The sequence below is a fragment of the Lissotriton helveticus genome, chromosome 1_1 (genome assembly GCF_964261635.1).
Source record: "Lissotriton helveticus chromosome 1_1, aLisHel1.1, whole genome shotgun sequence".
Taxonomy (NCBI): Eukaryota; Metazoa; Chordata; class Amphibia; order Caudata; family Salamandridae; genus Lissotriton; species Lissotriton helveticus.
In genome coordinates, this window is record NC_136057.1 from 310,853,284 (window position 1) to 310,868,953 (window position 15,670).

General features: G+C 45.0%; 1 protein-coding gene across 2 annotated transcripts in view; it reads left to right on the forward strand.

Annotated features, from left to right (window-relative positions):
- NUP205 (nucleoporin 205) overlaps positions 1-15,670 on the forward strand; it is a 920,380-nt gene that overhangs the window by 60,571 nt on the left and 844,139 nt on the right. For both annotated transcript variants that reach the window (XM_078671666.1, XM_078671676.1), the window contains exon 3: positions 4,489-4,660. In XM_078671666.1, coding sequence (XP_078527792.1) covers positions 4,489-4,660 — 172 coding nt within the window. The remainder of the gene's footprint in view (positions 1-4,488; positions 4,661-15,670) is intronic.

The following is a 15,670-nucleotide window of genomic DNA, read 5'->3' on the forward strand; positions in this document are numbered from 1 at the left end:
TCAAGACTGCACGACTTCTTTCCAGCAAGCCCGCCGAGTAATTTCCTGGTGAGTGCTTTGGGGTCCGAGAAGCCCCGACCCTGAGCAGCTCCAGCACCGAAGTGCAGCCTCCCAGCATCTCCACGATCTGCGTGGGGCCCTTCTGCTTTTTGCTGCTCACCGCGTTGTTTGGCTACTAGCCCGCTGGCTTGTGGCCTTCTGGACGACGCCCGACGACATTTCTGCTGCTGGTCTGGTTGCTCCAGGCTGGCCCTTGCTCCCTTCCAAAAGAGGAGCACCCCGGACCCTCCTGGTCCACTCAAGACGCCATTTTGAGTCCACCGCGTGGGCTTGAATTAGCCAAGGCTTGTTGCCCAATCCTGGGTAACTTCGACGCCGACAGCTTCATCCATCGTGGGACAGCTCGCCTCTCCATCCTGGTCGCCGACAACGCCTCCTGGTCCGTGAGATCTGCAGAGCCAGCGTCGCCCACTCACCTAGTCGAGGTGACTTCGCCCGGTGCCATCCTGGTGCCCACTTAATCACTGGCTAGTGATTCAAGAACTTGGTCCCCTCTGCTTTCAGGTTTCTTCTTCCTTGATCCCGGCTTGGATCCAACGAACTTTCCTTCACTGGTCGCCTGCCAGCAACTTCCTTCTTCCAGCCTCCTGGTCCGGCAACGAGATCCCCGACGTCTTTTCAGACCTATGCAGCTGCAGCCCCTGGGCTAGGTAACTTCGGCACTTCGGTGTCCCAGCATAGCCTCACTATCCTAGGGTCAGGATCCACTGTCGTTTTCTTCCTACCAGGTCGGGTTCGCCCGTGAACACTAACTTTGCCTTTACTAGCTCCCATAGACTTTGTCCCGCATCCCGCGTGAGAGTGCACACTCTGCACCCGAGTCCCCTAGGCCTCCTAGAAGTAATCTAACGATTCCCTAGTCAAGTCCTAGCGATTCCAAAGCCTAGTAGTACTGTACTTACCTGCTAGTAATTTCGCATTCCACTTTTAGAATATATGGTTTTTCGTGCCCCTCGGGCATTTGTGTATAACGTGCTAACTTAAGTATTTTCGTAAGAGTTTTGTTGTGTGCCTAGCACCCTGTCCTCATAAAGAGTACAGGGTTGTTGTGATTCTAATAAATACATTGTTTATTTTCATAACACTTGTGTGGTGTCCTTTCACTGGGTGTTCAAGGGGTAATGTGATGGTAAAACAGCTGGCTTAACACGCCCTCTAGAGTCTTAGCCTTAGACTGCTCGTATCCATGCTACTAGGATAGCTGGTCTATAAGGTTGACTTACAACCAATCATCAATAAGGGTTGTTTGGACTGATATATAGTGATCACTAGAATAGTGAACACTGCACATCAGGCCAACTTCTCACCGACACCCAACATACACTAGGGTACACTATGGTATGATGGGGTACCCCTGTAATTGGCATGAACTACCCCATACGCCCCTAGTATGTAATAGGGCAGGGGATTGAAACTACCTAGAAGTCTCCAGTATCCTGGGGCATGGCAGTTTAGAGGCCAGCAGATATTCTGCACTAGCATGTGTGCAGTGCTGAAGCCTGAGGTCCGTTTAAAAGCACCCCTGGTGGCCAAGACCGCTTTTAAACCTTAAATTGAGCCCAAACCCGACTTTGGGGGTAGGGGCCCTTAAAAATGAACAACCTACCATATTTTTGCATAATAGGAACCCCGAGGGTCACCCCTAGGTATCCCAGGGGTGGGGGTCAGTTATCTATAAGGAGCGCCCTTATAAAATGAATTTTTATATGCCTGGGTAAAGTGAAATTTTACATTTCACTCCCAACATTGTGTTAAAGAGCTGCTCAAATTCAACTTTGATGCTAGAAGAATTGGGTAAGGATAATCTGCATGATTTCTGCAGATTCAGAACCCCTGAAGTCTCCCCTTGGTGCACAGGGCGTGGGGGTCCTGTAGAAATTAGGGAAATACTTATAAAATATGGTTTTATAAGCCCTGGCGCTACAAAAGTGGCCCCAGTCATTTTCCCCATTGCAAACCCCATGGCCCATAGGTTAACATGGTAGGAAGTTATTGATTAATAAATATTGATAGGAGAGGACTAGCCGGACCATTCAAAGACTTCCCAGAATGGTAGTAGTAAATCCAACAATATTATATTGTTGAATTTCTCCTAATGTGTACATACAAGAAGTTATAAGACTTTCTTGTTTGTAAGTCCAAATTCAGCCTTCCAGTGGTCTGCCCTGATTGGTCAGAGTTTAGTGGACTAGCCAGACTGCTTTGAAAAGTTGATAAGGAACCCCTTGGGTTAATCACTCTGCTGGGAGGGCAGTGTGCTGGTCTATAGGAATGCCAGGCCAGGGGGTGGAGTCGTAAACCATCCGCTTCAAAGGTAGAGGGGAGGCCTGGGTTTAAGCCCACTCGAACAGTCTTGACCCAGAGTCAGGGCTAGGCTTAAGGAAGGTATGTGCAGATGGTAGGGGGAGAGTCCATGGAAATAAGCAATCCCAGGGTGTGTGTTTATCCAGCTCTTGCCTCCTTGCTGGAAAATCAGCCATTATGGATTTGGAAGAATGATGCACTCTGGGACAAACTAATGCCACACTCTACAGGATGTGGTCATAACTATGAGGAGTTGCCCTGCTCTCATTGGTCAGCAGTGACCTGGTGCTTAACCCAGAGAATTTTGAATAAGTATCTGAGAGGGGCAGATCCCTCCAGATCTGCTGCTTGAAACTGAATGAAGCAAGAAGTGCCCTTCTGGAAAGTTTTGCTGTGCAAGAAACTCTAAGGCCTGACCTATGAAGACTGCACCATCTATAACTACAGCCCTGTGGATTACCTTGCTGCCAAAGCATTAAGAGTGGACTCCCTGCAAGCTACAGGTTAACAGAGCTCACATGGACAGCCCCACAAAGAATTCAAAGCCTGGAGTACCAGTGGATTTGTAAGGGTATTATTCAAGTGGATTGCGGAATTGAAGTTTCACATTTTCAAGGGCCCTCTTGGAGATTCCAGAACCTTGGATTGTGTGTTGGATACTTTGGGACCCGCAAGCAGAACGTCAGGAAGGTGTTCTAACTGGACCCCGCTTGCTGACGAAGGCGGCCCACTACAGTGGTGAGAGTTCTTCAGAACAATTTATAAAGGTGTGTTCCTGACAGAGAAAACAAAATGACTTAAAGGGGCGCTGTTGGTTTCTAAGCACTAGAAAGTGACTAATCTTTAAAAATTCATATCTCTGGTTCCCTACATTGGATTATTTCGTTTGGTGTCATTTAAAAGATAAAAATATTACCTATTTTTATATATTGGTGTTGAATTTTGATTTTGTATTGTGTCTTAGTTATTTACTGAAATTGTGTTTTTAAATGCTTTAAATACCTGTCTTTGAAGTTAAGCCTGTCTGCTCGCAGCCACGTTACCAAGGGTTGAGCAAAGGAATACTTTTCTAAGACCTATGTTGAGTCCTATCATGTGTTAGTGGCCTTATTGCCAGTGGCAGACCTACATTTGCCCCTTCCGACAATAGAAAACTGTGTTTTGATTTTGTGACTCGTCCACAAACCGCTTTAAGCGAAACACCACTTGTGGATTATACAAAAAATTACAGTGGGCTTAGATCCAGCCCAATGTTTACCATTAGTAGATTTTCTTGTCACTCTAATTTTCTCGTTTCTTAATTAAGAGTGTTCCTTCCTCTACTTGCGATTGTCCCTCCCCTGGAGCATATGCTGTTTCCCATACTTTTTGATTGGTACCTTGTATTCGTCTTCTGCTCACATTCAGACCCTACCATTTCATTTTCTTTCAGCACTCCATGATAGTCCACATGTTCTCTAGCGCTCACCCTCGTGTGCTGCGTCCCTCAAAACACCAGGCCCTTCTTGCTGCGTGTTGCTCTCTAATCTTCTACAATCTTAACCGTTCATTTCTTTTTTGGCTGCCCACATGCCCAGCCTTAAACTCCACCTGTTGGTCCCTTGCCCAATCCCTGTCGCTTCATCCCACCTGCTCCCCCTTTGCTTCCTAACATTTGCCATCCTTTAAAATGTTTTTGTTTTATAGGGCCTGACAGCTGCCAATTGCAGCCACGACACACTGCATTGCAGAAAGCACTTTGCACAAGTAGAATTCTTTTTTTTTTTTTCATGTACCAATTCAAGTGGAATTTGCCAACTTGGATTGGTAGATTAAAAAAAAATACATAGGGGCACCCACATCATTCCAATGGGTGCACATACATGGTGGCACAGCATCCAATTGATGCACATACATGGTGGCACAGCATTTGCAAAGCCCATAGGTTAAAAAGGTGAGCCTTCTTTGCTTTTCCAATGCTTGTTTTACTGCAATAGTCTTTAAAAAAATATTTTAATCCGGACTCAGACTAAAAGCCAGATTTATTGGCTTTGCCAGTGCTCGTTATTATTGTTTTATTCTTATTTAACTGCTGCTATCAACTTTTATAATGTTTCCCCTTAACCAGTGCTTTTCTTTTTTCAGCCAAAGAACGCCCAGCAGCATGAAAAGGTACAGAAAGCCAGCACTGAGGGGATCGCCATCCAAGGACAGCAGGGCACCCGCCTGCTCCCAGAACAGCTCATTAAAGAGGCCTTCATCCTGAGCGACATGTTTGACATGGGAGAGTTAGCAGCTGTGGAGCTACTCCTCACTGGTATGCAAAACCTGGGCTCCAGGTGTGGGACATGCGAGGTGGAGCAGTGAGGGGGATTTCGGCTGTGTTTTATCAGAGCAGCAGTATAACTTGTCTTGTTACCCAAATAAGTTCTGTTTTTTAATGGCTTTCTATTGATTTGTATTTATTTAAGCCCTTTATTTAGCAAAGTGCTTTACAGGCAACGAGTGTGGACAATGACAAAGATTGGAGGAGTTTTAATTGAATCTTTTAAGGAAGAATAAGTATCGAGCTGTTTTTTTTTTAACTCTCTTGTGAAAGCAAGAATATTAGAAATTAGCCTTTTGGAGTTGAGTTTGAGTTCCACGTTTTGTTATTTTGGTTGTAGTGATTGGAGATACCTAGAATTAGATGATCTCTGCATTCTCATTTCGATGTTTACCTGTGACTTCGAATGAATTGATGAAATAGGGAGGTAGGGCAGTGTTGATTGCTTTATGTGTGATGCATGCAATGTTGAAGTCAACGCTCGCTTTGAGCAGTAGTCTTTGAAGTTGCTTTAGGATCGGGGAGCACATTCAATTTCAGTTAGTGTCTTGGTGTTTTCCAAAGGTCATGAAAATGTGAATGGCTTCCCTTACTTGTAGTACTAAACAGCATAATACAACCTCTCTCTCTAACCATTATTGAGTATGAAGAGGTGCCATGAGTCACGAGTTGAAGCATTGCGTGGTTTATGAAGCTGCCTCAGTTTGATTCCCCGTCCTCCAACTACTAGGGACACCATCTGCATTCACTGTTGTATCACATGTCTAATTTACTAGACAACAACGATCACCACACTTGGCTTCTAGTACTTTTAAGTTAGTGAATTCATAATCAATGTTTACTTTAGCTACTGGCATACAACCAGAAGTTATTTAGGTGTCCAGTTCTTGCCAACCATATGCAGTGTGGTCTGGAGACCATTTCTATTCTTTACTAGAATAGGAGAAGTTTTCATCGCCGATCTTGACACTTTTTGGAATTGGTGTTTTGTGTAGTGCTGGTTTATTTGGTCACCTTACAAAAGCTGCAGATGCTAGGGTAAGCGTTTTAAACAAAGCTTTTCTTTCAAGTCGAAAGCAGTGTTGTGTTTGTAGCACTAGTGAACTAGGATCTCGGACATGGACTCCTATTATTTGCTGGGGTGTCGTATTTTTCAATCATTTAGGGAGATGCCTAATGATGTATGGAATAATGCATTGGAGATCATTGCAATTACAAGGACATTATAAGGTAGACAGAAAAGCTTACTGTCTACAGGGGTACATCTACAATGCTTCTCAGTAGTCTCCTGGGTAGTGATATCTGGTTTCAGGCCTAGATACAGCACCGAATCTGCATTACTTGCAGTTACAGATAACATCAGAATGTCCCTAGACAAGGGCCATTCTTTGATTTTGGTGCTGTTAGACCTATCCGCAGCGTTCACACAGTTTCTTACAGTGTATTGCTCAGAAGATTGGAGGAGGTGGGGCTAAGAGAATCAGCCTTAGCTTGGATGAAGAGTTTTCTGTCGGACCGGTCCCAGCGTGTTTACCTTGGCACGTATCATTCGGCCCCCATGGAGTTGACCAAGGGAGTACCCCAGGGCTTTTGTTTGAGCCCTACATTATTCAACATCTATGTTGCTGCCCTGGACAATCTCCTAAGGACATATGGGTTTATTCCCATATCGTATGCCGATTATACGCAGCTCCTCTTTCCATTTAACAAACTCACGGCTGCAGTTCAGTTGGCCTTCTCAAATGTGATTAAGGCCATATCCCAATGGATGGTAAATAACTTCTTACAATGCAACGTGGGAAAGACGGAGGTAATGCTCTTTGGAGAAGCCCTGCTACTATGGACTCCAGACTGGTGGCCATCCCAATTGGGTGCCTACCCGGCTCCTAGGCATATAGTTAAAAATCTGGGCATTCGTTTGGATCAAGCCTTTAGCCTAAAGGAGCATGTTACTCCTACCGCTGACTCACGTTTTCATGCAATAGGCTTACTTCTTCAAGTCTTCCCATTACTCCCTGATTCTACCCGTAGAACTCTAGTCCAGGCTCTGGTACTGAGCCGCCTGGACTATTATAACGGTCTGCTGATCTCGGCTAACAAAAGCTCACTCAGCAGACTACAGGTAGTTCAAAACACAGCAGCACGGCTGGTGCTAAATGCTCCCTCCAGGACTCCTTCCCATCCTCTCCTTGTAAACCTCTATTGGCTTCCCATTCGCCAACGGATCAAGTTTAAAACCTGTTGCATTATACACAAAGCACTACAGAACTTGGGCCCTTCCTAACTTCCGGAGAAATTTCTACTCTATGCCCCCTTAAGATCTCTCCGCTCTAGTGGCAAACATCTCCTGGAAGTGCCTTGTATAAGAAGGGCTAGACTAGGAGGGAAAGCTCTCTCCTATCTTGGCCCTCGTCTCTGGAATGAGCTCCCTCTCTCTCTCTCAGACAGTGTTCCGAACATTTGATATTCAGAAAATTGCTCAAAACTTTCCTGTTTGGTATTCGCTAAACTGCTAAGAACCACTGTCTCGTCTCTCAGTCACTTAAAGCGCAGAGATACCCCTTCGGGGGTCGATTCTAGCACTATATAACAAATAAATAAATAAATAAATATCATGGTCAACGGTGTGAACCACTGCAGACGTATGTAATTAAATTGGGTTGTTGACTTTTTTTACATATATACACTGCCTGTTGCAAAGTGTCTGGTACTACAAAAAAAAGATGGTCCAAATGACCCATCTGGACTAAATGTGACCATTACAAATGTGTTTTTACTCAGTGATTAGCTGTCTCTAGATAGTAACTGTTCTTTACATTAACTTTCTCAAGCAGGACAGATGTGAAATTAGGCAAAAACCGGCAGAGTAGAGTGGTTTTCTTGAGGAACAGGGTTACACCCACTTCTATATTTCTTTTGGGATTACCATTGTGGAATCAGTCATTTAGTGATAAGCTCTACAGAAGACTACCGGATTCTCTGATTCTAGCTGAATGCAGTGCAGGAAATAAACCATATCAACATTAATGACAGTGACTTTTTTGTGCTGAGTTCTCTGGACATTTGGTTTATAGATCAAGCCCCTGTGTGCCGCCTTAACTTGCTGGTTATTTATACCATAGTGAAAGAATGCTTTTTCCTCTCCTTTTGCAATAGGTTTACATTTAGACACCAAAGTTCAGGGTGGGGGCTCTGAATGGTTGTCTCCTAGAAGCTCCCTTCACCTACATATATTGGAGCATTAACACATGACTTTATAGGTTTCATGACCCAGGTGGTTTTAAAATGGAATACTATTTCTAGAAGGGGAGCCACAAAGAATGATGCAGGGAAGAGTTTGCATTGCAGGATGGGTAGAGTAGTAACTGGGTGTAGTAATGGGAGGTTTAAGGGTGTCTCTTTGACGGATTAGTCCTTTAGTTGCTGCTTGTAGTTAAATCACATTTGTTAAATTATTTAATTGGTATAGTTAAGGATTCAGTGTCTCGAGTCAGTAATATTAAGCATTTGTGTGCGAACTGGCCCAAATGTGTGCATTCTAAAATGTCTAGTACCAAAGAGGGGACTGGGCTGTTCCTGGGTTCAGGGTGCAGGTCATCGGCAGTGCTCCTCGTTGGGTGGGCGGTGCAATACCCAACGGGCTACACCTCAAAGAGGGGCTCTTTGGTGGAGATCTTTTATCCAACCGCCCACCCAACGAGGAGCACTGCCGATGATGAAGCATGACACCTGCAAGGGTGTGTGAGGCCATTATATCCAACAAAATGGATACCCATAGGTAGGTTACCATTTAACCTCCTCTACATATCCACTCCCCAGTGACCTGCACCCTGAACCCAGGAACAGCCCAGTCCCCTCTTTGGTACTAGTTAGTTGAGGGCCTACGCTGCGGTCTGGACCTTCCACTTGTCCCGAGTGGTAAACTGGCCCTCTGGATCTACAAAGATCCCTACTCCCCCCTTTTTTGTATACACACACACACATTCTAAAATGTCATCTCGGTCTGTGCTCTGTTCTTGCATGGCTTGCAAGTGACTGTCTAGTGCCTCCGTCATATCATCCAATTTACACAGTGACTATCCCATGTGAGTTGTGTGGTCCTAGGACCCGCCATTATTGCTCTCCGTTTATTAGGTCTCGCCAGAGAGACCTATTGTCGTTGTGATGCCTCCCAAGGGAGACAGACTGGGGCACGCGCTTCCCAGAACAGACACTGTGCACAGCAAGTCAGCCTCTCACCACTCAATCGCGCGCGCGCACACACACACAGCCACACTCACGCATGCGCACACACACGCACGCACCCCCCGCGCGCACACACACCGCCACACTCACGCATGCGCGCACACACACACACACACACACACGCAGGCACACACGCATGCACCCCCCCCCCCGCGCGCACACACAGCCACACTCACGCATACACACACACGCATACACACACACACGCATACACACACACACGCATACACACACACACACACACCCACACACAACCCCCCCAATAACTAAGCCCCACCACCCGCCACACTCACCGGGCTACAGGCTCCAGGATCCGGCATGCGGGGCTTCCCTCAATTGCTTCGGCAGCCTCTTCTCCTCCTACGTGCTAACAGCGTTTCACAGCCTCCCCAGAAGGCGGAAGTCCCGCCCCAGGGGAGGCTGAGAAACGCTGTAGGAGGCATACGAGTGCTGGAATCTCTTGTTTCCTTGTTGTCTCTTTATACAGCCAGAACTGAAAGTGAATGGGGATCGCATTGCTGTGCCTGTTTTTCCTGTTTATCCAAAGGAGTTGCCATGACATGGTATGAAAAGAGTCAACAAGGCGTGCATGCCTTCCGAAAACGACTTGAACTTTTCTCCTGCAGCGACTTGAATTCTTTTCCCGGGCTTAGACAGAAAAATGTCACGGTTTTGTTCGGGAACTTTTCACCTAGCAACACATAACTTGTTAGCTGCTGCATTGTTTCAGCCACGAGCTGTTTTGGGCAGATGGAGTGGCCTTAAGTCTCATGCAAAACAAGGAGGCAATGATAGCTAATTGGTGTCGGATATCTTTAGAGTGAATTAAATCTAGCAAAATCTGACACCTGCACCCGTCCGTGCCTGTAAGAAAACATAACGCAGACTGTATTGCCGCCTATATCTGAAATGGTTTGCTCTGCTGTAGACCAATAATGCAAAGAAACTGGTTTATTCAGTACATGCAGACTATAGCCTCGAGGTGCAAATTCTGCACAGCACTGAGTATGCGTAGCGTTTTTAAATGGGCCGATACTGTCCGGTACCGAGTACCTGCACTTCTGTATTTTGGGAGGAGAGTACCTGCACTTCTCAGAAAAAAAAGGTGAAGCACTTTTAATTGGAGACTACTGGCACTTCTCCAAGGCACGTAGGTACTCTGGTGTAGGGGAGCGGCACTTCTATTTTCCCATTTCAATCACTGCGTATGTGGATTCGTGATGCAGAAAAAAGGATAATAGCTGTGCCCCCGGGACGTTTCTTTCGGCATACATGTCTGAGCCCGACAGGCCTGGTCACTGTGCAGGCAGCTCTGCCCCTGTAAAGATCAGCTCCTGAGTGACACCTCTACGCACCATCCTCTGACAGCCTGAAAGATGTCATTAGAGAGAGGCCGGTCCTTCCTGCCACATCGAAAATGTTCACAGTTTGGTGTATTCTACCGTAAAACATCAATCTTTTTATCCGCCTTTAATGCAGATAAAGGGAGTTAAAATAAGTATAATTTTACACCCCTAAGCATTTCTCCGAATGTTTCACTGTTTCACGATACATTTTCATCCAATATTTAAAAGAGTAATTGTTGCCACTGCCCACCTTCATGAAGTAATACTAAAGTTTTATTCTTTTTCACCAAATTTCTTCACATTTTGTACATAGAATTATTATTATCCTAAGCGATCTATTGCACTTTTGTAATTGTTGTTACAAGAAGCATATCGCATTTTTAACGAAAACACTCTACATAAAGAATCGGTGGTGGTACTGTGCGATCATAGTAGTGGCAGTCATAGTAGTGGTACATAGTCATAACAGTGGTACATGGGGCAACTCTCTAAATTTACAGAAAACGTTACCCGGATGACATCTGGGGTAGTGCAGAACTCTTTGCGCCCAATTATCAAATATTTTGCTGTGACTTACACTTGGAGTATTGCTGGCTTACTACTAAATTCCAGCAATAAGTCAGAGGTGTGGCGCAGAGGCCAGAGCGGCTGACTCTGGAGCGCAGGTCTCACGGTTCGATCTCCGCAGCATCTCAGCGCAGTATCATGTGACTCTAAAAAGTAGCTTGCTTAATCTCTCCCACGGCCCCCAGCCCCTTGAAACCCTATGGGGGTGATATGTTCGCACTTTACAAATAGGAAAATAGCAGTATGAGCTTACTCTTGGAATTTGGTAGCCAGACAGCCGTACTCTAAGAGTAAGTCACACCTACACACAGCAAAACCTTTGTGGATGGAACCTCACGCACATAGTTGTCTCATTGTACGCACATCTTGGACTGGTAGAATGTTGGGAGTCGGCAGTGCTTGAAATTGAAATCTGAAAGTGCATGTACTCACTACCCCAGAGAACCTGTTTGCTTCTGAGAGTTGCAGGTACTCTCCTATTAAAAGTAGTGCATCCATGCTAAGTGCAGGTACTCTCAATTTCATCGAGTACAAGTGCTGGCACTCACTACCTGTGAGTACCTGCTGATTGTAAGCACTGGCAGCCAGTGAATCATGTCTGCAGTGTTTGCTAGTAATGCTGGGCCCTTACACAGGCTGTTTTTTCACTACTGGAAGTTGTGCCTTGGGGAGTGCAGTGACATGTGAAGAGTGCCTGCTTTTTGGACCACACTGTGCCTGGTGTTCTCAAGAGGCCATTACAGTGTTCTTGATTTACATATTACAAATGGAATGCCATTACTTGCCATATAAAAGGATGACTCCATGTATTTCATTAACAAAGTACATTACCATTGATCGGGGCAAACAAATAAAAAATACTATGACGTGATGTCTGGCTAAGTGTGAGAAATGTGTCTGATTCAGAGGTGCGTGGCTCCAGCCTTCCAGGACATTTTAAAGAAGATATGAAAAACTTCTTGTTGAAAATGGTATTGTAAGGGGTGTTTAATCCATCTAGTGACATGGTTGGGTCAGCCTTGTGCTCAGCAGATTCCTCTAATGCACAGTACAAGTCCAATGTTACACCTTCAGTGGAACAGGTGATGCTGACACCATGGATCACCAGCACCCACCAACCTGCAATGGAAGCACATGCAAGATTGTTACCCATCCCCTTTTCTGCTCCCTTGTTTAGTAGAGAGCGGTTATATTCAGCCTCGTCTCCATTTTTTGGTGTAGCATCAACACAAAGTTTTATCGGGTCAAAATGAAAATGCTTTCTTTACAAAAATACCTACCCTAGCCTGAAATGGTTTAACCCACAGAGATTTACCAGAAGCTAGTATCCATCATCCTCACTCTCTTCTCCGCACAGCCATCGGACAAGTCTCTGAGCACCAAAAGGGGATCTGTGCCTCCAGCTTTGTTGGCCCGCAAGACTAACATGCAAGCAATGTAGCCATAACGTCAGCTCAACAAAAAATGGAATGTAGCCATAGCGTCAGCTCAACAAAAAATGGAATGTAGCCATAGCGTCTACTCAACAAACAATGGAATGTAGCCATTGCGTCAACTCAACAAACAATGGAATGTAGCCCATGCGTCAACTCAACAAACAATGGAATGTAGCCCATGCGTCAACTCAAGAAAGTCTTGCACGTAATAATAAGAGCAGTGCATACGCTGTTGATTTCGAGATGTTTTGATTTCTAACAGTAGGCCTAGAGGACACCCATTGCTTACCATTGGTCAGCTTCCTTGTCACTCATTTGCTTAATTCTCTTTGGTCAGCGCCCGTAGGCTTCTTTCCTCTTCGACTGTCTCTCCCTCCCATGTAGCATTAACAAGTTACTTGTGTCCTGTCACTGTACATTTATTTAGGTGCTACTACTTTCTCTGTATCAAAAGGCTCTACGAGAGTACATGTTAGCCAATAGGTCTCGCCTTTGAGACCTTATAAGTGTTTAGTCATGCAACAGTTGATGTTGTTGCACCAAGGATATTGTGCTGGATAACTAAACACTTATAAGCTCCCAAAGGCGAGACCTATTGGCTATGCCAATGCTTGTATTAGACAGCTACACAATAACCTACCCACCCATCCATCTATCAACTCATCCATGCATGCATCCACCCATAACCCTCTCTTTCATGATTTCAATCCGCATTATACCGGTTTTTAGGTCTCGCTGACTATCTATCTATCTATCACCCTCACTCTAGCTATCTATCGCCCTCACTCACTCTATCTATCTATCTATCTATCGGCCTCTATCTATCTATCTATCTATCTATCGCCCTCACTCAATCTATCTATCTACTGCCCTCCCTCTATCTATCTACCCACCCACTCTATCTATCTACCCACTCTATCGCCCTCACTCATCTATCTTTCTATTGCCCTTACTCTATCTATCTATCTATCTATCTGTCTAACCATCTATCGCCCTCACTCTATCTATCGCCCTCACTCTATCTATCGCCCTCACTCTATCTATCGCCCTCACTCTATCTATCGCCCTCACTCTATCTATCGCCCTCACTCTATCTATCGCCCTCACTCTATCTATCGCCCTCACTCTATCTATCGCCCTCACTCTATCTATCGCCCTCACTCTATCTATCGCCCTCACTCTATCTAGCGCACTCACTCACTCTATCTATCTAGCGCACTCACTCACTCTATCTATCTAGCGCACTCACTCACTCTATCTAGCGCACTCACTCACTCTATCTATCTAGCGCACTCACTCACTCTATCTAGCGCACTCACTCACTCTATCTATCTAGCGCACTCACTCACTCTATCTATCTAGCGCACTCACTCACTCTATCTATCTAGCGCACTCACTCACTCTATCTATCTAGCGCACTCACTCACTCTATCTATCTAGCGCACTCACCACTCACTTTATCTATCTAGCGCACTCACTCTATCTATCTGGCGCATCACCACAGCATCACTCAGCACCACCACAGCATCACTCAGCACCACCACAGCATCACTCAGCACCACCCAGCACCACCACAGCATCACCCAGCACCACCACAGCATCACCCAGCACCACCACAGCATCACTCAGCACCACCACAGCATCACTCAGCACCACCACAGCATCACTCAGCACCACCACAGCATCACTCAGCACCACCACAGCATCACTCAGCACCACCACAGCATCACTCAGCACCACCACAGCATCACTCAGCACCACCACAGCATCACTCAGCACCACCACAGCATCACTCAGCACCACCACAGCATCACTCAGCACCACCACAGCATCACTCAGCACCACCACAGCATCACTCAGCACCACCACAGCATCACTCAGCACCACCACAGCATCACTCAGCACCACCACAGCATCACTCAGCACCACCACAGCATCACTCAGCACCACCACAGCATCACTCAGCACCACCACAGCATCACTCAGCACCACCACAGCATCACTCAGCACCACCACAGCATCACTCAGCACCACCACAGCATCACTCAGCACCACCACAGCATCACTCAGCACCACCACAGCATCACTCAGCACCACCACAGCATCACTCAAGGGCACCACAACATCACTACACGCTACCACAGCATCACTGAACGCCACAGCATCATTCGTCGCCACCACAACATCACTCCGCGCCACCACAGTATCAATCTGTGCAACCATTCAACAACAACTCGTTCAAATATGTTCTCTCAATGTTTCAAGCTTTAATACAAATGTCACAAAAAGATGTTAATTTTTCACTTCTGTTCTTGGTTTTTCGTCACAATAAAATACACTGAACATAGGGCCATATGTATCATACAAATTCGCATTCGCAAAGGCCGAAATTCGCAGAATTTCGGCCTCTGCGAATGCGAATTGGCTAAATGGTATGTATTAAGAAAAATCTGGTGCAGAATAAGGAATCGCAAAATTTGCGATTCCTTATTTTGCAGTTGCATTTAAGGAATCGCAAATTTTGCGATTCCTTAAATGCAATGTATGAAGGAAAAAAATTAAGCAACATGCCCATAAGGAATCACAAATTACCACCAAGTTCAAGTTGGTGGTAATTTGCGAATTTTTTGAAAAATGCCAATTTTTGCATTTTTCAAAGTGCCATGTGACCCACATACATGCCCTCACGGCATGTATGTGCACCACATGTGCACCCATGCTTATTTCAGGGGTGCAACAGGGTGTCCTTTGGACACCCCTGCACCCTTGAAATTATTCTCAATTTGCGATTAGCAAATTGCGAATCGCAAATTGAGAATAAATTCCCATTCCTTCCTATGGGCCTCCTGGCCCATCGAAATTGAATGGGAAAGTATTCCTTAATTGCGAATTCGCAATTTGCGAATTCGCAATTAGGGAATATCAAGAAATCGCTAAACAATTGCAATTTTCTTGATACATACCAATTTGCGATTCTGAAATAGCGATTTCTTAAAAATCGCTATTACAGAATCGCAAATTGGTACCTTGATACATATGGCCCATAATCTTCACAAAATGTATTTACAAAAGTTTCAGCTATTACCATTATAAATTACAATAACTTTTATTTAAGTATTAATTGTTTAAAAAATTAAAAGCCATTGTTATTTGTAATATCAATACATCCAAGTCACGTAAATACAACACATATTGCATTACAAATGCTATAGGTGTCACGTTTGCGAAAGTTATAACTATTGGCATTGTAAATGACAAAGCTATTAATTTCGCTATTTTCAAAACCAACACATAAATAAAAAAATTGTAATTTACAATACCAATAGCTCAAACTTTCCTAATGCGAGACCTATTGCATTGCAAATGCTTGTTATTATTGGTATTTCCTTTTGTCCTCCTTGTGCTCC